At 38.4% G+C, this 26,177-nt stretch overlaps 1 protein-coding gene across 2 annotated transcripts; it reads left to right on the forward strand.

Annotated features, from left to right (window-relative positions):
• The first annotated feature begins 82 nt into the window (after positions 1–82).
• RRH (retinal pigment epithelium-derived rhodopsin homolog) lies at positions 83–21,136 on the forward strand. Of its 2 annotated transcripts, none has more exons than XM_020887919.2 (7): positions 83–5,809; positions 10,981–11,171; positions 13,189–13,288; positions 13,821–13,974; positions 14,876–15,044; positions 17,095–17,273; positions 18,743–21,136. In XM_020887919.2, the coding sequence occupies exons 1-7, from the start codon at positions 5,680–5,682 to the stop codon at positions 18,855–18,857; spliced, it is 1,038 nt and encodes a 345-aa protein (XP_020743578.2). In that variant the 5' UTR covers positions 83–5,679; the 3' UTR covers positions 18,858–21,136. The 2 variants fall into 2 exon arrangements, with proteins under 2 accessions (XP_020743578.2, XP_070308375.1); XM_070452274.1 differs by lacking the exon at positions 83–5,809 and adding an exon at positions 5,859–7,257.
• The last annotated feature ends 5,041 nt before the right edge of the window (positions 21,137–26,177 follow it).

The following is a 26,177-nucleotide window of genomic DNA, read 5'->3' on the forward strand; positions in this document are numbered from 1 at the left end:
ACCAGAGTTTAAAGGGACAGCCCAGTAGATTTCAGATAGAAAAAGAGGATGTTTATATATCTAACTGAGCTTTAAAGAAAAACAGGCTAGTAGAGCAGTACTCCCATTATTTATAAATTAACACTCCCTTTAAAATGTTTGCCTTTTGTATTTGAGGACATCAGCACACTTTATCATATTTTTTCCCTTTTGTGTGTTAGGACACAAATCAAAGTAAGACAACTTCTCTAATTGTAACTCATAATTGATTAGAAAGTTTTAGTATCAATTATGAATCTATTAAAGTTGGAACAGCTCTGTTCAGGTTGAGAACTAGAAATTCAAGACATTTCTGAAGAAATATTTAACTTTTTCATTCAACATAGATGGAATGTTGAAAGCTTCACTAAATGTTTTTATTTTCCTTTTTTAAGGGACTCCAGGTTTAAAGTTTTACTGACCATAAATAAATATTTGACCGCTTGCTACATGTTCATATTCTTGGATAGGGACATTACAAATGAAATTGGTTGTGGTCCTCAATGCTGTTATAGTATCAAGATGTTAACAAGTTAGAATACTGTAATATAGGATAATTTCCCCTGCCATTTATTCCCACCCTCCCTCCCTCCCCAACATGGTTCATTCTTAGAAGGAATGAGTTGTTGTGTTATTTCTTCAGTTTTCTAGCATGCTTTACTTAATACTTGGTCAACTCTTGAATGCTTATTTGAGTAGCATATAGTATTGCCTAAGTCAATATTTGGGTTTTCCTTATGCTTTTTGATTAATGGAATTGTAGCAGGATTAATAAATGTGTAAAACATAAGTATATATGATGATCAAATATGTTGAAAATTTTTCACAGAAGCAGTTATGCTGTTACAACTTGGGAAAGGAATCTGTTTGATGTAGAATTCTTGGGTTGAAACTTTCAGTTAGGGCCAGGGTTTTTACTCTTGTTCTGTAAAAGACATAGCAACCACCAAAGTGACTATGGTATTGTCCTAAGGACAAATAATACACAGTTCCTACACTTTTTTTAACATTAAAAAAAAGTCTAAAATGGCTGTGTAGAAGTAGTGTGTAGGTTGTAGACAAACCACTTTTGAGGTTTTCTTCACCTTTTACCTTGGGTGTATCTATTTCAGTCACTCAGTTCAGTTACTCAGTTGTCTCCAGCTCTTTGCGACCCTATGGACTGCAGCACGCCAGGCTTCCCTGTCCATCACCAACTCCTGGAGCTTGCTCAAACTCATGTCTGTAGAGTTGGTGATGCCATCCAACCATCTCATCCTCTGTCGTCCCATTCACCTCCCATCTTCAATCTTTTTCAGCAACAGTGTCTTTTCTAAGGAATCAGTTCTTCACATCAGGTGGCCAGAGTGTTGGAACTTCAGCATCAGTCCTTCCAATGAACAGTCAGGATTGATCTCCTTTAGGATGAACTGGTTGGATCTCCTTGCAGTCCAAGGGACTCTCAAGAGTCTTCTCCAACACCACGGTTCAAAAGCATCAATTCTTTGCCGTTCAACTTTCTTTATAGTTCAATTCTCACATCCATACGTGACTACTGGAAAAACCATAGCTTTGACTAGATGGACCTTTGTTGGCAAAGTCATGTCTCTGCTTTTTAATATGTCCAGATTGGTCATAGCTTTTCTTCCAAGGAGCAAGCATCTTTGAATATCATGGCCGCATTCACCATCTGCAGTGATTTTGGAGCCCAAGAAAGTAAAGTCTCGCTGTTTCCATTGTTTCCCCATCTATTTACCATGAAGTGATGGGATCGGATGCCATGTTCTTAGTTTTTTGAGTGTTAAGTTTTAAGCCAGCTTTTTCACTTCTCCTCTTTCACTTTGTTCAAGAGGCTCTTTAGGTCCTCTCGCTTTCTCTCATAAGGGTGGTATCATCTGCATATCCGAGGTTATTGATATTTCTCCCAGTGATCTTGATTCTGTTTTGTACTTCAGCCTGGCATTTCACATGATGTACTCTGCGTATAAGTTAAATAAGCAGGGTGACAGTATAAAGCCTTGGCATACTCCTTTCCCAGTTTGGAACCAGTCTGTTGTTCCACGTCCGGTCCTAACTGTTGCGTCTTGACGTGCATACAGACTTTGCAGGAGGCAGGTAAGGTGGTCTGGTATTCTGTTTCTTGAAGAATTTTCCACAGTTCATTGTGATCCACACAGTCAAAGGTTTTGGCATACTCAATAAATCAGAAGTAGATGTTTTTTTCTGGAATTTTTTTGCTTTTTCTATGATCCAATGGATGTTGGCAGTTTGATTTCTGGTTCCTCTGCCTTTTCTAAATCCAGCTTGAACATCTGGAAGTTCTCGGTTCATGTACGGTTGAAGCCTGGCTTGGAGAATTTTGAGCATTTGCCAGCATGTGAAACGAGTTGCAGTTGTGCAGTGTTTTGAGCATTTTTTTGGGATTCGAATGAAAACTGACCTTTTCCAGTCCTGTGGCCACTGTTAAGTTTTCCACATTTGCTGGCATATTGAACGCAGCACTTTCACAGCATCATCTTACAGGAATTGAAATAGCTCAGCTGGAATTCCATCACCTCCAGTAACTTTGTTCGTAGTCATGCTTCTTAAGGCCCACTTGACTTCGCATTCCAGGATATCTGGCTCTAGATGAATGATCACACCATCGTGGTTATCTGGACCATTAAGACCTTTTTTATATAGTTCTGTGTATTCTTGCCACCTCTTCTTAATATCTTCTGTTAGGTCCATATCATTTCTGTCCTTTATTGTGCCCATCTTTCCATGAAATGTTCTCTTGGTATCTCTAATTTTCTTGAAGAGCTCCCTAGTCTCCCTTTCTATTGTTTTCCTCTCTTTGCAGTGATCACTGAAGCAGGTTTCCCTATCTCTCCTTACTATTCTTTGGAACTCTGCATTGAGATGGGTATATCTTTCTTTTTCTCTTTTGCCTTTCGCTTCTCTTCTTTTCTCAGCTATTTGTAAGGCCTCCTCAGACAACCTTTTTGCATTTCTTTTTCTTGGGGATGGTTTTGATCACCGCCTCCTATATAATGTCAAGAACCTCCCTTCATAGTTCTTCAGGCACTCTGTCTATGAGATCTAATCCCTTGAATCTATTTGTCACTTCCACTGTATAATTGTAAGGGATTCGATTTAGGTCATGCCTGAATGATCTAGTGATTTTCCCTACTTTCTTCAATTTAAATCTGAATTTTGCAGTAAGGAGTTCATGATCTGAGCCACAGTTAGCTCCCGGTCTTGTTTTTGCTGACTGTATAGAGCTTCTCCATCTTTGGCTGCAGAGAATATAATCAGTCTGATTTCTGTATTGACCATCTGGTGATGTCCATGTGCAGAGTTGTCTCTTGTGTTGTTGGAAGAGGGTGTTTGCTATGACCAGTGCGTTAGGCATTAGCCGTCTTTAAACTTTTATTTCCACATCCTATTTTTTTCCTTTATAGTAGTTCTTCCTGAGTTTCCTTTGGTATATTAGTTTTTTTTTTTTTTTTTTTTTTTGTGGCCTCTCTGAATGGCATGTGGGATCTTAGTTCCCTGACCAGGGATTGAATCTGTACCCCCTGGACTGCTGGGGAAGTTCCTAGGGCATTTGGTTTTGAATCTAGTTCATATGTTTTGGGAACCTAACTGATACATTTTGTATTGTGATATCACTGAGTTCCATTGTAAAAAGATACTTTAGTAGTTATTGATATATTAAATCTTTTGACTTGTTAGCTGAATAACTTTCTGAGTGCTTGCATCATGCTAAAATGTACTTGTTGCCATAGCAATGAAAAGGTTTAGTGGAATACAAGCAATATTACCTGGTATCCCTGAGCATTTGGGAAGAGTTATGAAAGGAGGACTGATTTCAGGCCAGTTAAAGTTTATAAAATTGAAGAATCATGAGCTGTGTCAACTTGACATGCTTATAGTTATATTTCTTAGTATTCTAAGCCTCATCACAATATAGTTTTTCCATGTGACTTATGAAGGAAGCATAAAAAATTATTTAGAATGTACCTATCACACTCATAATCTGTAAAACTTTTATCAATAGCAAATAGTCATCTTTGGAATTATTTTTCTTCAGTTTTTATAAGTAGAGCTAATTATTTCTGGAAAATTTAAATGGGTGGTACAATTAACTAGGCATAATCCTTTACAGAAAAGATAAGGACTATGAACAAAAGCAAACTCAAAACGTTTTGAGTGAATAGTAATTGCAAAAATAAAAAAAAACAAGAAAGAGGACGACTTGAAACCTAATAACCCATAGTTTTTTAAATAGGTCATTTTAGATTAAACGTTCATTGCTTTAGGGTTGTTTGAAAATATTTTGATACTGGAAAACTAATGAGATTCACTTTTCTAGTATGGTGTTCACAGTATCACTATATGTGTCATAAAAATTTGAGTACTAGTAGTTGTAAGATCTGGGACAGATGAACCCACCTGGTTTCAACTTCTTCAGTTTATTCAAGAATATAGCTGAAAATTGAGGCAAAAGGATTATGTTGTGTCCTCTTCCTGTGGGCCATGCTAAGATTATAGAATTAAGTAAGTAAATATAGCCCTCTAGTGGTTCTGTTATATACTTACACTGTTAACTTTGGTGTGTCTATCATTTTTCTAAAAATACTGATTTTTAGGAATTTCACTTTTGAGTAAAATCAGATTTTTATAATATATGGCATAAAAATTACAAACAGAAAATATGGTAGGGATATCTTATTCTAACAATAAATGTTCATATTAGATTATCATCCACTTATGTAACACACTTTTGGAGTTAAGATAATCCAGAATATTAGAAATGCTCTGTAAGTTTATGAGATGGATCATTCACTCTAGATACTTTGCTGGTATATGCTGTGATTATTAACCAGATAACAACTGGTGCATATCAAAATGAAGGGTAAATGAACTGAGGTGGATTATGAAGTAAATCATGCTATATCTGTGCTTTGAAATATATAGTTATTAATAACATAGATTTAGGTTTCTTGACCTGGAATTTATGGTATAGCTTTAGGGGAAAACAAATTGCAGAATTATTTTGTATATATGTAACTCCCCATTTTTTGAAAAGAATGGGGGAAAAAAGTGGAGGAAACCTTAAATAGTTCTATAAATACATATTTCTTTAAGCAAAGAAAAAGAATATACACAAAACTATTATTATCATCAGGAGAGTGAAATTTGGAAGGTTGGAGGGAGATTACTTCTCTATCTCTAATGATTTAAATTGTTGTGAAAAAACAAAAGGAACTGAAATGGAAAACTTGAAAATCAACAGAAAACAGTCACCTTACCCTGTGTAGTTGTAGAGGACTAATGGTGACTCTTAATTTCCAGCAGAAATTAGTTAATTCAGGTTCTGATCTAATTTTCTGAGTTTGTTTATTGTTTAAATGGGATGTGTGCACTTGATAATCTCCTTGGATATAAAGCTGATGCCCAAATTGGTTAAAATGTATGTTGTTTGGTATTTCCCTTTATTTTGCTAGTAAGCTTTTCCCTTCTTCTGGGGATTAAAATCCTTTCTTCTTTAGCCCAGTTAGATTTGTTAAAGGAGATCCTCTATGAAAAGGCCCTTCTTTGAAGTCTTTAAGTGGAAATGGAAATGATTGGTTCTGAAAATTTTTCTCTCACTGGCTTTTGAAACATTTTGTAGATATTGAAAGCTCATTATAAAGGATGTCTCAATATCTTCACTCCAAAATGCTAAGGAATAATTTAGCCAACAGCTCAGACTTGAAAAATGAAAATGGCTCTGTCTTTTCACAGACTGAACACAGCATTGTTGCAGCTTACTTGATTACCGCAGGTATGGATGTTCACTCCATTAATGGTTATTTTGCTTTTGAATGAGTGAAGAAAAGCTGAGGTTTTTAGCATAAGGTAGTAGAAGCAGCATGGGTTCAGAGATACTGTTTCAAGTTCTGTACTGTTGGCCAACCTGGCCAAGTCACTTACCCTTTCTCAGTTGTTGTGCTCATGTGATAAATAAGGATAATACTTGCTCTTCTTCCTGGCTGTAAGGATCAAATAAGAAAAAGTAGGTGAAAGGATAAATGGAAATGTTGTTAATGGTGGTTAATCTAACAAGTTATTTTGAATTTTGATAGTGAGATGGGGCTGAGAAAAGTTTTCTAGAAAACAGTCATCTGTATGTTTGGTTATTATATTGTCAAATGAATTTTTATTGGGGGAGAATGTGCACTGTGGCAAAAATGTATTTTTATGGCATTTACTATTTTCATACATACTTGTTTTGTCATCGGTGGTGGAATCTAGTTCAGATTGAAAGATCCTGGAAAAATTAGTTGTAAAGAGAGCAGACTGTGTTATCATTGAGGACTGAGTTTGACGATTGAGCTCATTTTTGAATGCTGTATTGGAAAAACTGAAATTTGGTTTTCATTTTTTAGTCTCTTTGTAGCAGTGAGCAGGTTCCTTTATCTTTTTGTTCTTCCATTTTCATATCTATAAAATGGGGATAAGAATAAGCTAACAGCTGGGATTGTTGTGAAAAGTAAAACAAAAATGCACAGACATACATAAATGATATATACAGTATATGTTGGGCAAATACTAATGAATTTTAGAAGTAACTTTGTTATTATTTTTTGGATTGACTTATGAAAAATTTCAAGTATATTCAAAAGCAGAGTAAAAGCATAGCAAATTCTGCTATACCCAGTTTATTCTATAAAGAATAAAGTAACTATAAGTTACTATAAGTAACTATAAAGTTACTTAATTTCCCCATTATTCACAATTAGAGTATCACTTCTCTGCTAGAAAGTGTGGTTCCTCAGTTAATTTTCGTAAATTTTAGTACATGCTAATAACTCTTTCATTTGAATACCTCTGTATGATAAGCCCTGGGTGAGTTCTCTTTTCTTTTTTTTCAGTGTTGCAACAAAAAGGAGAAAACAATATGCCACTTAATGAGATAATCTCCTTGTCACAACTACTTAGGAATACTTTGTATACAAACTTTTGGTTTAGTTAGTTTTTGGTAGATGACCAAGAAAAGCTATCTTTTTTAATCTGGTTACAAAAGAAGCATGCAAAGAAAATTTCCGGTTAAGAAAATGTTCTCTCTCGTTCTTATTCCTGTAACAACAACAATAGTAATAGTAGTCTTACTGTGACAATGATGACTCGGCTACTGCTGTTGCCACTACCACTAGTGGGAATACTTGGTGTATACCAAGCACTGCTATAAGCACTTACCTGTACGGAATAATTCATCCTTGAACTAATTCAGTAAGTGAATTCGTTTTATTTTCTCCGTTTATACTGATAGATTTTAAGTAACTTTCCCAACACACACATCTACTAAGTAGCTACACCAATATTGAACTCAGGTTCTTTGGCTCTAGAACCCTCATGTAAAATCACGAGGATCAGTTTTAATGTGTATATGTTGTATTTTTAGCAGGTGAACTGAAGTAAGCATATCTTAACCTCATTATGCTTTTGTTTAAATGTTTGTTGTTCTTTGGGCTCCCAAACCTCAACCTTTAACAAAACTCAATTAAACCAAAACTATGAGGAAAAAAATTTAGTCAAAGCATTTATTTCATTTGCTACTGTTACAAAAAGCCTATTTTTCATTTTGAATTTCATTTTTAATTTAATATTTCTCTTTGGATTTTAGCTGTTACAAACTTTTACCAACTTAAGCTCTCCCTTTTTCCAGTTTATGCTGGGGGTTAGAGGGCATGGTGAATTAAGGATCTGAAATAGATTCATTATGAGTGCATTATAGGATAAAGGGTGAGAGGTAATAGGCTGAGAGGATGACTGCAAAGCAGCTAATGAAGAACCTAAGCTGTGAAGGCAGTAGGGGCCACTAAACGACATGGTCCAACATGCATTTTAGATACATGCTGTAATGGTAGCTAACAGGCCAGGTAGAGGCACCCTAGGTAGGAGGTATGGTAAAGGTTAAGAAGGCTTCTGAGGAAGAAGTAGTGGCAATGGCGATAGAAAGAGCTAGAATTTAGAGTCCGTGGTGGTTGGAGGTGGAGACTGGGGGAGAAGGTGAGGGAGCATCAAAGATGACAACTAGGTTTCATTTTTTGGACCACTGGATAAATGGTGAAGCTATTCATACCTGGAGAAGAACATGTTTGGGGCAGAAATGAAAATCTCTGGGTTTAGTTTGAGAGAAGTCCCATAAAAAGCTGGACACATGGGTTTGAATTTTATGAGATTGATCAGGAAAGTATCAGCATATAGCCTTGACTCTGAAATCACTGAGTGTATGTTGAATGTGTAAAGAAAGAGGTCTAGGACAGAAACTTGGACAATGTATATGTTTAATAAGGTAGAGATGAAGAAAGAAGGACCAGGAAGTAGATTGAGAAGGATCTCCCGAAGAGATTGGAGAAGAGCCACAGAAGCCAAAGGGAAGCTAAGTGAAAGTGTGTTAATCGCTCAGTCGTGTCTGACTGTTTGCAACCCGTGGGCTGTAGCCCACTAGGGTGCTCTGTCAATGGAGTTCTTCAGGCAAGAATACTGGAGTGGGTTGCCATGCCCTTCTCCAGGGAATCTTCCCAACCCAGGAATCAAACCCGTGTCTCCTGTATTGCACGCAGATTCTTTACCTCTGAGCCACCAGGGAAGTCCCTAAGTTAGGTGAACTTAGACCTAACTACTAAATAATCTGTTGTCGACTGATTAGAAAACATGGGTTCCCATGGTCGCCCAGTCAGTAAAGAGTCCGCCTGCAGTGCAGGAGATGTGGGTTTGATCCCTGCGTCAGGAAGATTCCCCTGGGGAAGGGAATGGCTACCCACTCCAGTATTCCTGCCTGGAGAATCCCATGAAGAGAGGAGCTTGGTGAGCTATAGTCCATGGGGTCTCAAAGAGTCAGACATGACTGAGCAACTAACACTTTCACAGCCAGGAAACAGAGCAGAGTGCTTGAGACAGCTGCAGAGAAAATAAAGAAAAGGACTAACCTGTTTACCTCATTCCCCCCATTATATCTAAAACTACCCCATAAGTACAATTACTTTATTCTGGTTGCATACTTGGTAGGCAACAAATTTACTGTGTTTTTATCTGACTTTTGAAAAAATCAACAAATCTGTAACTAACCAGAACGATTCTTCAGTTCACTAAACTTTTTGGAGCTACAATACTGGATGCAAAAATAATGAGCCAAAGAATCATCAAATTGGATACCATTGTGTCTTAGTTATGCTTGCAGAAATAATAGATATTAAGCAATATGAGTTTTAGTTGTTTAAATAAATCTGCTATATGTCACATACTCAACATAGAAGTCATTAGAAGCCTGTAATTTACACAGGAAGAGTAGGAATATATGAGTCGAATAATATAGCATCACATAAGATGAAGTATAATATAGACAAATACTGAAAATTTATTAGTGGTGAGAGGATGCTATGAGGAAGACACGCCTTTGAGGGCAGAATCAGGCTTGAACAGAATTTCGAAGGGTGGGTAGAATTTGGATAGGTAAAGGAGTAGAGTGTTCCAAATGGGAGAAATGAGAGTTGAAATTTACCACATGCCTGGTGTATCTGATAGATAACTAGATGGAGGGCTTATTTGACAAGTGTGAACATTTGCTTGAGAAGGTAAAAACAGTTCGAAGCAGAGACCTGGGTATCAGGCTGAGACATGTGAACTTTTATCCCACAGACATTGGTGAGTAAACTGAGAAGAGTCTTGGTTAATTCTATGTTGTAGCAAGCTTGTTCTGCCAGCAGCATGCAAGAGGAAAAGAAAGAACCTGGAAGATTAGTATAACAATGTTGAATGGAAGTTTTGACCAAGGTGCCAAATATATTAGAAGTTCTTCCTTAGCTGATACCTCTGTGTGTTGGTACTTGGAAATCTTCCCTCTCTCTGGCAATAGCTGGGTCTGCTCACCAGAGTTCTCTTCATGATGGTGAACACCCTCTGTTCCTTTTGTCCTTTACCCCCCGCTTTAGCCCCTTGGAGTCTGGTAATGGCTCTACTCTCTCTCAGTTGTTAGGACCTAGTATGGCTTATATCTGGCTGATGGGAAATTTATTCATCAGATGGGGGTGTTAAGCAGGCTAACATTCACGTCCAGTCTACTCAACGATATTTCTCATTGTAAATTAATACACTGGCATTCAGATTAAGAATTTCAGTCATCAGTCTACCTGAATCCAGCCAATTCTGAGGCACTGACATCCTTGAGTCTCTGGAGCTGCAGGGCTAAGAGTCAGATCCCAAACTGGAAACTTCACTAGGGTGATGTGGCCTGTGAGCTTTCTCAGTGGATCCGAGAGACAGCTTGACTTCCTCTCTAGCTAGCTAAACCTTGTGTGCATTCTTATTTAGGGATGTACATGTACGTGTGTGTGTAATCAGATTTGAGCATGTTACATTTTAAGTAATATTGAAACAGTCATATGATACTGTAGATGCTTAATAAATGTTTAATGGCAGTGAGTTGTATGAAAAGGGATGAGGGACTGGAGTGTATTTCAGGAATAGAAAATGACAGAAGTGCTGTTAGGATAGAATGATAGCTGATGCCTGAGAAACAGTAGAGAAAGAAGAGCCTCCATCTTTAAGAAGGAGGAGAGGAAATTAAGCTGCCAAAGGAGACTATATGGTCACACACACACACACGTATATATATTAATATCTGTATCCTAAAAATCAGCATTGGTGGTATCGTGGGAGTCACTTCAAGGACAGAGTGATCAATAGTGATACCATTAAGGGCTGGCCTTTGGTGCTGGTTTATACAAGTGGCAGATTCTTTGTGTTTTGATTTTTATGTTTCTATTTCACAAGAGGGCTGTGAAAATATTGCAACGAGTTTGAAGAATAGCTGGAGCTCTTCCTGTAAATGAACCAAAACCGATTTGTGAATTTGCTTTGTTTCTGACGGAATTTAAATATTTAATTTCTGTTTTACTTTTGCACATTCAAATTAAGCAAAGTGTGTGATTTTTTTTTTTATGTTCTCAGGTATGATAAGTATTCTCAGCAACTTAATCGTTCTAGGCATCTTCATTAAGTTCAAGGAACTTCGGACACCCACAAATGCAATAATCATCAACCTGGCTGTTACCGATATAGGGGTCAGTAGCATTGGCTACCCCATGTCTGCTGCTTCAGATCTGCATGGAAGCTGGAAATTTGGATATGCAGGATGTCAGGTATCAGAGATCCTTAGAATCAAAGCAAAACGAACTAGATTAAGAATATGTAAGTTTAAGTGTCTTTACAAAATCAAATAGTTTTATGTAGCATAATAGATATGGTTCTCTTATTGAAAACAGCTTCAGGAGCGACTGGGAAATATATTCTTTAATAAGAGAAATGAAAGCAGTAGCCATCATCATATTCTCAAAATTTCCCCAACCTAAAGGAAAAAATTAAACTAGCAAAAAATTAGAAATCAGCTAGAGAAGAAAAGTGAACATTTGCATATCCAAATAAAAACTTGCATATTGCAAATTCCAAAAGAAATACTCTGCTTTCATTTGAAACAATAAATATTTAATGACTATATCATAATGTCTAAGTAATATAGTTAAACTACAAGTTGTTGATTTTTTCCTGTGGTATGGTAAGTTCGTTATGAGAATTGCTGGTAAATATATCTACTATAATTTTTACTGACAAGAAAATAAATTAATATAGTTTGCAGTAATAATGACTTTTGGCCCAGTTTTTTAGAACTGTTTGCTGTTTTAAGCTATATAGCTATAGAGAATAAAATGGAAATGGTAGAGAATAGTGAATACCCATTTATGCATCAATAGGTTTTGTTAAAATCTTGATGTTTCGCAATATGACCTTCAGGTTGTTTGGGGTTTCTTGCTTTTTGTTTTTGGTTGTGCTTCAGGGCTTGTAGGATCTTAGTTCCCCAACCAGGGATGGAACCCAGGCCCTGGCAGTGAAAGTGCAGAGTCTTAACCACTGGACTTCCAGGGAATTCTGTTCCCAATTTTTTAAAATCACAAACAAGGCTTCAGTAAATGTTCTCATACATGTCTCTTTCTGCAGTATATGAGAGTTTCTTTAGATACATTACTAGAAGAGGAATGGTTTGGTTGTGGATAGCACAACTTCAACTTTATCAGGTGTGGCCAAATTATTCTTCAAAATGGTTGTGGCCAAGTAAGAGAACTTCTGTTGCTCCACATTTTCGCCAGTGCTTGGGATGGTCCGACTTTTAAATCTGTAGTGTTAATGATGGATGTAAAATAGTATCTTATGAGTTGCATTTCTTTCAATATTTGGTGTGCTTGTACATCTTATGTCATAGATGCTCTGGTTTCCCCTGTGTGAGCAGCCCTTTTTTCTGTTTGTCTTTTCCCCTTAGTGAATTGTTTGTCTTCTGAATACCAGGCTTTTGTTGGTTATATGTGCTGCTCTTGACTTATGATTTGTTTCTGCCCTCTGTAGAGTATGTATAGAAGTTTTATTTTAAGTCTTAGCTTTTTAAAAAAAGCTTATTTTAATTAATGAAGTCCCAGAATGTTTTCTATAAGTCCCTTTATTAAGCCACTTACAATTTGACAATAGATGCTGTATTTTAGGAGAAGGCAATGGCACCCCACTCCAGTACTCTTGCCTGGAAAATCCCACGGACAAAGGAGCCTGGTGGGCTTCAGTCCATGGGGTCGCTAAGAGTTGGACACCACTGAGCGACTTCACTTTCACTTTTCACTTTCATGCATTGGAGAAGGAAATGGCAACCCACTCCAGTGTTCTTGCCTGGAGAATCCCAGGGATGGGGGAGCCTGGTGGGCTGCCATCTATGGGGTCACACAGTGTCGGACACGACTGAAGTGACTTAGCAGCAGCAGCAGATGTATTTTAACATTAGTAAAATAGAAAATGGGGCTTCCCTGGTGGCTCCATGGTAAAGAATCTGCCTACAGTGCAGGAAACGCAGGTGCGATCCCTGGGTTGTGAAGATTCCCTGGAGGAGGAAATGGAACCTGCTCTAGCACTCTTGCCTGTGAAATCCCATGGACAGAGGAGTCAGGATACAAAGAATTGGACACGATTGAGCAACTGAACACACACACAAAATAGAAAACACTCAATGTATTTATTTACTGTTCAATGTATTTAAAATATATTTTAGCAATGGGATAAACGTATATATGTCTCTTGGGAGGGTGTGTAGAATGGTGGAATCGTTCCAATTTTGATTTTCAGATTTATGCTGGGTTGAATATTTTTTTTGGAATGGCAAGTATTGGATTGCTCACGGTCGTGGCTGTGGATCGATACCTGACCATCTGCCATCCTGATGCAGGTACAGCACTTTTCTCAGCTTTTTCAATGAACCCATTTGCCTAAGTTCTGCTTGTCACACCTTCACTTCAAATGTATTAATAAATGTAATGACTTGGGACATGGTCAGCTTTCTTTCTCTGATAATCCTTGATTGGAAATTTCAGTGGTTTTCTATTATACCTAGAATAAAATTCAAATTTCATAACACGGCCTCCAAGACCCTATGTGTTCTGACCTCTGACTACCTTTGCAGCATATCCTGGGATCTTGTCACTTTGGGGTTCTGATGAAACCCTTTCCCAATTTGGGGTCTTTGCAAATGCTATTTCCTAGTGTTTCTCCCTGCCTCTCCTCTGATTCATCATTTTATCATTCAAGTTTCAGCTTAAATGTTATTTTTTTCCAGAATATGAATTCATAGGTTTTGTGTGAACTAAAGTGCTCTGTAAAGAATCTACTTGGTGATAATTTTGAATAATCAGTTAAAACAAGGTAAAGATGTGAATCACATCATTGGGAAATGATTTAATATTCCATCTATTTGTTAATAGGAAGAAGAATGACCACTAACACTTACGTAAGCATGATTCTGGGGGCCTGGACCAATGGCCTGTTTTGGGCTTTGATGCCTATCATCGGGTGGGCTAGTTATGCCCCAGATCCTACTGGGGCCACCTGTACCATAAACTGGCGGAAAAATGATGTGTAAGAAATGTATATATAGTTTATAATTAAATGCTTCTAATGCAGACACGTTTTCACCATTTCAAATTTAACCTCAGATCTAATGTTTCTCATGTAGAGTGTGGCAAAGGGTTTCCTTGGTTTAGATGATGTGATTCTGCCTAGAGACGAATTGAGAAAGATGAATTATGTTAAATTGCAAGGACAGGGCATCCCTTTGTCTCCCTGCTCTGTTCCCTCCTTTCTATCCTTTGGCAGCAAAGGGAATACAGAGCATCCTTCTGCTAGCCGCACCTTAGAGGTGGGACCTGAGGGGGAAAGGACTGTTGGTGGAGCTAGACAGTGTGCGGTTCTGGAGAAAGCCCAGGCTTTCTTTTCTGGTGATAAAGCATCTTCTGAGAATTACACAGCAGAAGTGCAGTCACTGCAAGGATTGCTTACTCATCAGTGATGCTCGTCTATGTTTACTAAGGAAAAGAAGGTAATTTAGTTCATTAAAGGAAGTGAAAGATTACTCAGAAAAGTAAACAGAAAATTTCTCTCAAACTATATCTAAGTCTAAACATTTTTCTGTACAGAGTAAAAAAATAAGTATTTTAGACTTTACAGGCAAGGCTGTCTCCATTGCAACTATTCAACTCTGCCTGTGGAAGCAGCCATAGACAGTAAGGAAATGAATGTGGTTCCAATAAAATTTTATTTACAAAAATAGGAGACAGGCTGGATTTGCCCACAAGTCATAGTTTGCCAACCCCTAGTCTGAATGAACTAAAAGTCAAATGTACCTCCTAAGCTGTTTACTAATACTAGACGATGCCAATATTACTTCTGGTAATTATTCTGTTTCCCTTCCCCTATTTAATACATGAGATGAGTAGTGATTTAATGTCATGATTTAATTATTTCCTTTTCTTACTTTCAGGTCTTTTGTTTCTTACACCATGATGGTAGTTGTGATAAATTTTATCGTGCCCTTGACAGTGATGTTTTACTGTTATTACCATGTCACTCAATCCATTAAACATCATGGTACTAATAACTGCACTGAGTACTTCAACAGAGATTGGTCAGATCAGGTAGATGTAACAAAGGTAAGGCATTAAAATCCTTAAAAAAGTTTTGTAATCAAGCTTCTACATGGACATGGTTCCTTGGCCCTGTAGTCATCTCTCCCCAACTCCCAGTTCTTATTTTCTGGCTCTTTTTTCTAATGTTGGCCTCCATATTTCTAAACAATATGCTTATCTGCTATTTCAGGTATTTTTGTTTGCTGCTACTTCTTGATTTCCTACTATGGAAAAAGACAGTTTCTCTTATAGCACCATCTTTTCCTTCTCCCCACCAACATCTCTGTCTCATCTTGTCAATAAAATGTTAATATTTGGCTAGATGAAGAGTCAATTTTACATTATTGTGATTATCTAAATTTCATTTATTGCAGATCTCTGTAGGGCTGTATGATTTATATTTCTTTTTTTTTATACAACTGTTCCCCCTTTGGAGTTAACAGTTCATTCCTTTTCTTTTTTTTTTTTCTTGTCTTCTGTCCATCTCTCTCCCCTTCTCTTCTTCTCTCCCCCACTCCTCCCCCTCCACACCCCATCTCTCTGTAGCTTTGTTTCCTGACTGTTCTGTGTGAAAATGAAGTGATTTTGGAAAGTGGAAGCGTTACTCACTCAGTTGTGTCCAACTCTTTGTGACCCTGTGGACTGTAGCCCACCAGCCTCCTCTGTCCATGGAATTCTCCAGGCAAGAATACTGGAGTCGGTAACCATTTCCTTCTCCAGGGTGATCTTCCCAACCCAGGGGCTGAACCTGGGTCTCTTGCGCTGCAGGCAGACGCTTTACAGTGTGAGCCACCGGGGGACCCTGACTGCCCCGTGTGCCTGTCCCTGATCCATCTCTGACCCATCAGAAGCTGCGGTTTCCTCTTAGCATTTGCATAGGCATCGGAGACTAAACTGACTTTACCCTTTTCTTAGTTATCCTCCTGGCACCCCCAGATCTCTTGCTCCAGATTACACTGGCTCCTCTTTAAGATGACTACCTGGAAAGCCAGTGTCCCCACATCTCCTTTATCATAAGCTGAGAATGCCTTTGGCCTATCTCCTGGATCAGATCACCTGTTTTCTGGATTACATGTCTTCCTTTTTGTTTTGTTTTGTTTTTGTTTTTTTGGTTGATTTTCTCACAGTTGGTGGAACACATCCCTTGACAGAGTCCTGAGAATGTTATATGGAAGTAAAATTTTTAAGATTTGGCATGCCTGAAAATGTCTTAATGCTCTTATTCTATTTGATTGATTGTTCACTTGACATAGAATTCAAAGTAGAAAAATTATTTTCAGAGATTTTTGAAAGCATTACTATATAGTCTCTCAGTTTTAGGTGTTGCTGTTGAGGAGACTGACAGTTTACTGGTGGTCTGTGTTCTCTCTGGAAGCTTGTGATTTTCTCTGTGTCTCCAGTTTTCTCTCTGAGATGTGATGCTGATGTGCCTTGGTATAGCTCTTTATTCACCCATGTGCTGGATACTGGGTGAGTGCTTTCAATGTTGAGACTCAGATCTCCCCTTCTGGGAGCTTCCTTGCATTATTTCTCTTGTGAATTTCACTTTCCTTTTTGTTTTCTCTATTCTCTTTTCCTGGAACTCTTTTTATTTGGGTATTTAATCTCCTGGACTTATCTTTTAATTTTCTTAAATATACTCTCCTACATTGTCTCTCTTTGGGGTTTTGTTTGTCTTGGTTTCTACTTTCTGAGAGATTTCCTCAACCATGTCCAGGGCTGAGATTGGGTGAGGAGATGCTCAAGCCCAGGTTGTAAAATTTAAGCAAGCACTGAAAAGCTCAGAAACCCAAAAAAGGTAAATCCAGCTGTATTCTCCTCAGGTCACCAACAGAAAGAGGGCATTCTTTACATTCATGGACTGGTCCACCCATTTCACAAGCTCCAGTTATCATAGCTGACTTTAGGTACATTAGCAGGGTACAGTGAGGGGAAAATTTCAGTGTTTCCTCTGTCTTCAACATCATAAACTTATTCAAGTTCCAATCCAGATAATTTTTCATGCAGTTTTAGATATACTAGCTATTTTGATATTTTAGTTATTGGGCTTGGTGAATACTGATTTCTTTTACAGATGTCTGTGATAATGATACTCATGTTTCTGGTGGCGTGGTCCCCTTATTCCATCGTGTGCTTATGGGCATCTTTTGGTGACCCAAAGAAGATTCCTCCCTCAATGGCCATCATAGCTCCTCTGTTTGCAAAATCTTCTACATTCTACAATCCTTGTATTTATGTGATTGCTAATAAAAAGTAAGTCATGTCTAAAATACTTCTCAACTAAAAAAAGAAAAGTATATACAGAGTAAAGAATGTTAGAAAGGCAATGGATAATGTTCTAAATTTTGGGGGGAGGTAAATGACAGAAACTCACTTCAGATGAAATTAAGAGTTATTTGGTTCATGCAACTGCAGAAGCATTCAGGATCTGAAATGTCTAGGACTCCAGTTCTTGACAGACTCTTCCCACATGGAGGTGAGATGATCATGAGTGATTCAAGACCAAGTTCCACCAGCTAAGCATCCCCAAATGCAAGTTTCATCTTTGATGGCCCTCTGGCAGCAATGACCCTGGAAGGTTGTTAGTGAGCTCAGCTTGGTTCTTATGGTTACCCTATTCAAAATATATGTAATCAATTTTGCAAAGAAAAGAGTGATTCTATTAGTGGAAAGTGGACAAAGCAAGGCTAGTTGGCTTCCCTACATGGGTAGCATAACTGTATATTTACTAGAAGGAAGACATATCATTCAGATGCAAGAGAAAAATTCATTGTTATCATAACAGGCTTCAGGATTGTGTAGTCACCGAGGATAATGGAGAATCTTCCTTTTCCCCTTTTGTTGAGCCTCTGAGCAAGGATTTCTTTCCTGCCTCCTTAGTGCTGCTTTTGTTGTTTAGTCGCTAGGTCGTGTCTGACCCTTTTGCGACTCCATGGGCTATCCATGGGATTTCCAGACCAGAATACTGCAGTGGGTTGCCATTTCCTTCTCCAGGGGATCTTCCTGACCCACGGATTGAACCTGAGGCTCCTGCTGAGTCTCCTGCATTGCAGGCAGTTACCCTTGAGCCTCTGGGTGGGGCAGCTTAGACTACTTCATTTCCTGTAACTGCTTAAAGGTGGATTGAACCAATCTACCTTGCTTAAATATTTGACCAGAAAGTCTCAGTAGATGTGAGTACTGATAATTTGATTATGGATTGCCAGTGCTGCTTCTGTTAAGCTTATATATTTATGAACATGTTTGGGAAAGCAACTTGAGCCACAAGTAGATGAAGAAACATAAAAACTTTTAAGATCAAACAGACCGCATAAGAAGAATAAAGAACACATCTTAAATTTAGAGTCTATTGGTAGTTCTTTTGGAAAGGTCAGGCGTTAAACTGGCCTTTGCTCATTAGAACAAATGTCTGAAATACCAATCTTTAGTTCAAGTAAATGATTCCTTGCAACTGACATTAGAAGTGTCATCTTAGACATAGTTATTGATTTTTAATAAATGTCTTCAATGTTTACAGTCAATGGTGCAAAATTGGTCTTTAATTGTACTGTATACTTTATAATACATTTATAAAGGGTCTCTGTAGGATATGTTAAAGTTGGAAGCAGAAATATATTTGGAGATGCTAATTGGCAGTAGTGGTATCTTAGTCATATTTGAAAGTTCTTTAAACATTCCAAGTCATCATGGGATAATGCCAGATTTTCCCTTTTGTATTATAGGTTTCGAAGGGCGATGCTTGCCATGTTCAAATGCCATACTACCCAAGCAATGCCTGTGACGAGTATTTTACCAATGGATATACCTCAAAACCCACTGACTTCTGGAAAAGTCTGAAATAAGAGGAACTCACACATTTATCAAAACATTTTCTTCTTTTTTTTTTTGTTTGCAGTGGTTTAATTTCATTTTAAATGTGAGCTCATTTCAATCAAATACAGACATAGAATATTGTCTTAATAGATTATAAATTTCTCAAGTGTAGTTTATAGTTCTTCTGTTTGTGCACTGGCTACCATTGGGAATGTTTCACTATTTCCTTATGTGTAAACATATTACTCATCTAGTTTGATGAATAGAGTCACATGAGATTAAGGCCTCTTCTCTTTCTCCTTATTATGGTATGTATTACAGTGTACCAATGACTTGCTGTCTTGCTTGGTTCCTCCACTAGATCAGAAGAAACTGCTATTTTAATTTTCAGTTCAGTTCAGTTCAGTCACTCAGTCATGTCTGACTCTTTGCAGCCCCATGAACTGCAGCACGCCAGGCCTCTCTGTAATTTTAATGTTAGAATAAATTAATAGTAATAATTGTTATTATAAAAAAAGCAAGCGTTCCAGAAAAACATCTATTTCTGTTTTATTGACTATACCAAAGCCTTTGACTATGTGGATCACAATAAACTGGAAAATTCTGAAAGAGATGGGAATACCAGACCACCTGACCTGCCTCTTGAGAAAACTGTATGCAAGTCAGGAAGCAACAGTTAGAGCTGGACATGGAACAACAGACTGGTTCCAAATAGGAAAAGGAGTACGTCAAGGCTGTATATTGTCACCCTGCTTATTTAACTTATATGCAGAGTACATCATGAGAAACACTGGGCTGGAGGAAGCACAAGCTGGAATCAAGATTGTCAGGAGAAATATCAATAACCTCAGATATGCAGCTGCTGCTACTGCTGCTGCTGCTAAGTCACTTCAGTCGTGTCCGACTCTGTGCAACCCCATAGATGGCAGCCCACCAGGCTCCTCCGTCCTTGGGATTTTCCAGCAAGAGTACTGGAGTGGGGTGCCATTGCCTTCATATGCAGATGACACCACCCTTAGGGCAGAAAGCGAAGAACTACTAAAGAGTCTCTTGATGAAAGTGAAAGAGGAGAGTGAAAAAGTTGACTTAAAGCTCAACATTCAGAAAACTAAGATCATGGCATCCAGTCCCATCACTTCATGGCAAATAGATGGGGAAATGGTGGAAACAGTGGCTGACTTAATTTTTTTGGGCTACAAAATCACTGCAGATGGTGATTGCGGCCATGAAATTAAAAGACACTTACTCCTTGGAAGTAAAGTTATGACCAACATAGACTGCATGTTAAAAAGCAGAGACATTACTTTGTCAACAAAGGTCCATCTAGTCAAGGCTATGGTTTTTCCAGTAGTCATGTATGGATGTGAGAGTTGGACTACAAAGAAAGCTGAGCACTGAAGAATTGATGCTTTTGAACTGTGGTATTAGAGAAGACTCTTGAGAGCCCCTTGGACTGCAAGGAGATCTAAGCAGTCCATCCTAAAGGAGATCAGTCCTGGGTGTTCATTGGAAGGACTGATGTTGAAGCTGAAACTCCAATACTTTGGCCACCTGATGTGAAGAGCTGACTCATTTGAAAAGACCCTGATACTGGGAAAGATTGAGGGCAGAAGGAGAAGGGAATGACAGAGGATGAGATGGTTAGATGGCATCACTAACTCAATGGACATGGGTTTGGATGGACTCTGGGAGTTGGTAATGGACAGGGAGGCCTGGCGTGCTGTGATTCATGGGGTCCCAAGGAGTTGGACACAACTGAGCGACTGAACTGAACTGAACTGAATAATAGTTAATTAGCTTCCCTAGTGGCTCAGTGGTAAAGGACGTGCTTGCCAATGCAGGAGTTATGGGTTCAATCCCTGGCTCAGGAAGATCCCCTGGAAAAGGAAATGGCAACTCACTCCAGTATTCTAGGAAACTCCAGAGACACAGTAGTCTTGGGGTATAGTCCATGGGGTCACCAAAGAGTTGGACATGACTTAGCAACTAAAAAGCACAACAGCAAATAATGGTTAATAGTCTTTAATAAATAATTACTAAGTTGTTGGAATTTATTTCCAGCTAGAATGGGAAACTGTCAGCATTTCACAATTTTCAAATTTTAATGCAAGTATTCACTTACCATTTAACAAAAATAATGAATGAATATTAAGCACTATTGTTTTTAAATCATGTCAGTCAATGCCATATATATTTTATGTAACACTATAACCTGTGCATATTAATATGTGTTTTACTTTTTTAATTCCTATTTTTATGTGTATGTATTTCCATATATTTGACATTAGAATTAAGTTTAATCAGAGTGGGTGTTTCTGTATGTTTTCTTCTCTTTTTCCTTTCTTGTTTTGTTGATGAAAATATTAGTCAATAGTCAGTGTAAGAAAGGAATAGGAAATTTTATTCAAGCTAGCCTGAAGATTTTAACCCAAGAGACAGTCTTTCAGGAAGCTCTGAGGACTGTTCCAGAAAGGTGAATGGGGAGGCTGGAATATATGTACAATGAAGAACATATCTTGGTAAAAAGTTACTGCTTTTTCAAGGAATAGGTATCTTAGCTAATGTTTTTAGTTCTCTTTTAAGTATGGAAAGATGCAAGAAACTGGGTTCATAAAATTTTCTCCTTAAAATACATAACCATGTGAGAGTCAGTTCTGCCAGTTTCCCCAGAGCAAAAAGTGCCTCGTCCTGACCTTCACCCTGAATTCCTTTCAGGATGTATTGTAGGTCAATGACTACTGTGGCTAATGACTTGATTCTTGTAGAACTGGATAGTGGGCAACATTGTTTATTTTATAATCCCCTTGTTTGGGTAATAATTTTGACCAAGGTTAGAGAAGGATTTTGTGACTCATTTGTCCCTCAGTGCTAGGAATGCTCATTCCCAGATCAGGCGGGGATTTTGTTGATAGGCCACTTGGTTTGCTGTTCCTGGACTAGGCCCTGTTAACAGCAACCAAAAGCCTCTGCACTACCTGTCTTACCAGTCTGTTATGGTCCAGGAACTGTTCCCTCTTGTTGGTTATCCCCATATATAGACTTCCACTGTTACAATTCTTGATCTTATTACAGAACTATATATTTGGTCAATTGTTTTAAGTTCTCTAGTCATTATTACTTTTATCTGAGGCTCAGTCATACATCTGTTAATGCAGGAAACAGTAATCTGGTAAAACAGACTGAATTCAAATAATATAGCTAGTAACATTAATAAGGTCATAATAAGGTCATAAGCAAGTATTTAGGGCTTCCCTGGCAGCTCAGACGGTAAAGCGTCTGTCTGCAATGCGGGAGACCCGGGTTTGATCCCTGGATCAGGAAGATCCCCTGGAGAAGGAAATGGCAACCCACTCCAGTATCCTTGCCTGGAGAATCCCATGGACGGAGGAGCCTGGTAGGCTATAGTCCACAGGGTCGCAAAGAGTCGGACACGACTGAGCGATTTCACTTTCACTTTCAAGCAAGTATTTAAGCTAAGAATTTCCATTACGCGTGGCCCAGTATATCCCCAGGTCATCTGACCCAGTCTGTTCTGTACTAATTGTGGACCAATAATGGATATTTAAATTGCTGAAACATTCCCAGTGGTTCATCCACAACTCTAAGAATTGTGAATGAACCACTGGGAATACAGTTGTGGATGAACCACTGGGAATATTTTAGTACAAATACTTTTTGTGTGGGGAAGGCAAGGAGAAATTATTCTGAGTGTTTCCTCAGACTAGAATTACTGGATAAAAATATAGAAACAGTATTATTGTTGTGAGCTTGCTCTCTGAAAAGATTGAACTAATTTACATGGCCACTGGCAGTGAATAAATTCACTTTTCCCATTATACCCCTGCTAATAGTGCTGTCCATCCTAAAGGAGATCAGTCCTGGGTGTTTACTGGAAGGACTGATGCTGAAGCTGAAACTCCAATACTTTGGCCACCTCATGCGAAGAGTTGACTCATTGGAAAAGACCCTGATGCTGGGAGGGATTGGGAGCAGGAGGAGAAGGGGACAACAGAGGTTGAGATGGCTGGATGGCATCACCGACTCAATGGACATGAATTTGAGTAAACTCCAGGAGTTGGTGATGGACAGGGAGGCCTGGCATGTTGCGATTAATGGGGTTGCAAAGAGTCAGACACGACTGAGTGACTGAACTGAACTGAACTGAATAGTGCTGTACCAGTTTTTTAAAACTAAAAGCTATATACTTTAGCAAATTCATCTCATTTCACATTTTTTAACGCTAGTGAGGCTGTGTATCTTTGCATATTGTGTTTTCTTATGTATTTATTTTTGTAGGCTGTTTCTTTAGCACCTTTGACTGCAAATAAAGGAAAATCAGGACACTAAACCAAATATATACAACTACCCATATATTTGGATTGGTAAACTGCTATAATCTGCTAATTTATTTCCCCATCCTCTGCCTTTCTCCACTGTAATCAATGTATCAGCTTTATAACTGGAATACTCTTCTTTTAAAAATAAAAATTCCCAACCCCCAAATCTTCAGCTCTAAAAACCTTCAGTCAGTACTTCCCTGGTAGTCCAATGTCCAAGGCTCCTAGCCCCCAGGGCAGGAGGCCTGGGTTTAGTCCCTGGTCAGGGAACTGGGTCCCACATGCCACAACTAGGAGTTTCTGTGCTGCAGCTAAAAAGATCCCACAAGCCACAGCTAAAGATCCTGCATGCCACAACAAAGACTGCAGATCCCAAGTGCTGCAGCTAAGACCCAGCACGGCCAAAAAACTAAACGATAAATACTTTAAACAAAGAATAAAAGTAATTTTTCCTTTTTTTAAAAAAATGCACATATCTTAAACAACAAAAAAATCAGTCATCTGCCAAGTAACTATAAGTCTGTCAGTTGCACCCTCATGACCCTTTTCAACATGGTCCCACAGGGACTTTTCAGCTTTTGGTCTTACTTCCTATGTGTGTGTGTGTGCCGTACATACAATCTGAAATGCTTATATTTCTCTAAGAACTACATGCTCTTTCTTGCTTCCTCCCTTTGTTCCTGCTGTTCCTCTGCTTGCCTCTTTCAGATTTTCCACTTAATACATTGGTGTGCCTCATAGGGGCATCTCAGGTACCACTTGCTCTAGGAAGCCTTTCCCCACCAATACTGTTGGGTCTGGTGATTTCTTGTGCTTCTTCCAAGTGTATTCTGTGCCTCTCTTTATCATGTAATTCCTTTTGTGTAGTGATCATGTCTCATCCATCTTTCTACCCCTCAGTTCAGTTCAGTCACTCAGTCGTGTCCAACTCTTTGCAACCCCATGGACTGCAGCACGCCAGGCCTCCCTGTCCATCACCAACTCCCAGACTTTACTCAAACTCATGTCCATTGAGTCGGTGATGCCATCCAACCGTCTCATCCTCTGTCGTCCCCTTCTCCTCTCACTTTCAATCTTTCCCAGCCTCAGGGTCTTTTCAAATGAGTTGGTTCTTTGCATCAGGTGGCCAGAGTATTGGCATTTCAGCTTCAGTATCTGTCCTTCCAATGAATATTCAGGACTGATTTCCTTTAGGATGGACTGATGGGATCTCCTTGCAGTCCAAGGGACTCTCAAGAGTCTTCTCCACACCACAGTTCAAAAGCATCAATTCTACCCTTACGACTTAGTTTAGTGCTTTGTACTATGTACTATGTACAAAGCACTGAATTCTTTTTTTTTTTTTTCCATTTATTTTCATTGGTTGGAGGCTAATTACTTTACAATATTGTAGTGGTTTTTGCCATACATTGACATGAATCAGCCATGGATTTACATATGTTCCCCATCCTGATCCCCCCTCCCACCTCCCTCTCCATCCCATCCCTCTGGGTCTTCCCAGTGCACCAGCACTGAATTCTTTAAATGCTCAGTAAATACTGAATGAGCAAGTGAATTGTGCAGATTCTGAAACTTTCCAGTATTTTATTTTGAGAAAATTCATTTGATGCTGTTGTTTATGTGTATTATTAGTTTTAAACAGTGTTTTCCATAATCTTATTTTTATGGAATTAATTTTCTTTTAGAAAAGTTTTTTGATTTAAAGATGATGAATAGAACCATGTCAAAAGGAAGTTAAGTGCCTTATATATTTATTACCTGGATCCTTTTTTTTTCACCAGCCTTCACTTTATTTTATTTTTTTAAAATTTATTTTAACTGGAGGCTAATTGCTTTACAATATTGTAGTGTTTTTGCCATACATTGACATGAATCCACCATGGGTATACATGTGTTCCCCATCCTGAACCCCCCCTCCCACCTCCCTCCCCATCCCATCCCTCTGGGTCATCCCAGTGCACCAGCCCCGAGCACCCTGTATCATGCATTGAACCTGGACTGGCTATTCGTTTCACATGTGATAATATACATGCTTCAATGCCATTCTCCTAAGCCATCCCACCCTCACCCTCTCCCACAGAGTCCAAAAGACTGTTCTATACATCTGTGTCTCTTTTGCTGTCTCGAATACAGGGTTATCATTACCATCTTTCTAAATTCCATATATATGTGTTAGTATACTGTATTTGTGTTTTTCTTTCTGGCTTACTTCACTCTGTATAATGGACTCCAGTTTCATCCACCTCATTAGAACTGATTCAAATATTCTTTTTAATAGCTGAGTAATATTCCATGGTGTACATGTACCACAGCTTCCTTATCCATTCATCTGTTGATGGACATCTAGGTTGCTTACATGTCCTGGCTATTATAAACAGTGCTGCGATGAACATTGGGGTACACGTGTCTCTTTCAACTCTGGTTTCCTCAGTGTGTGACCATTCCATTCCATGTTATGGGTATGGAAGTAGTTTTTTAAGTATTTAATTTTTATTTTTGAACAGAGCCTAATATATGCTAGCAGACAGGAGAATTGAGCTTCAGATAAGGTTTGATTGCTCATAACTTGGGAAGTTAGCTTGGAGAAAAATATGTTCTGGAACAAAGATGAAAACCTTCACTGAAAAATAAATGTGTTGGTCGTGGGCCTGCACTGCACAGTGAGGAGCTGGGAGCATCGCAGGTTGCTGTCTTACCAGAGTCTCAGTGCTGCTGTGACGGTGGTGAATTCAAGCATTTTGCCTAAAATATTCTAGGTACTGGACTTATAGTTTGTTTTGGGGGTTAAGCAGAACATGGCAATATTGATTAAATCAATTTTATGTTATGCACTTCTATCTTTAAAGCTAAATTTTATAAAACTGAATGTTATGCATGCTGGTAGAAAGCAAAAAGTAAAATTTATAATGTTTAACACACAAGTAATCTATAGTATTTTCTAACATCTGATAAGATATTGAAGCATTTTGAACATTATGTGTTTCTTCAAGGTATAGTAGCAATACAT

Source organism: Odocoileus virginianus, chromosome 21 (genome assembly GCF_023699985.2).
Source record: "Odocoileus virginianus isolate 20LAN1187 ecotype Illinois chromosome 21, Ovbor_1.2, whole genome shotgun sequence".
Classification (NCBI taxonomy): Eukaryota; Metazoa; Chordata; class Mammalia; order Artiodactyla; family Cervidae; genus Odocoileus; species Odocoileus virginianus.

Excerpts from the sequence above, each read along its gene's own strand:
- RRH (XM_020887919.2), top strand. The coding sequence starts at position 5,680 with ATGTCTCAATATCTTCACTCCAAAATGCTAAGGAATAATTTAGCCAAC. Across the intron at positions 5,810-10,980 it reads AGCTTACTTGATTACCGCAG|GTATGATAAGTATTCTCAGC; the intron begins GTATGGATGTTC and ends TTATGTTCTCAG. Across the intron at positions 17,274-18,742 it reads TATGTGATTGCTAATAAAAA|GTTTCGAAGGGCGATGCTTG; the intron begins GTAAGTCATGTC and ends TTTGTATTATAG.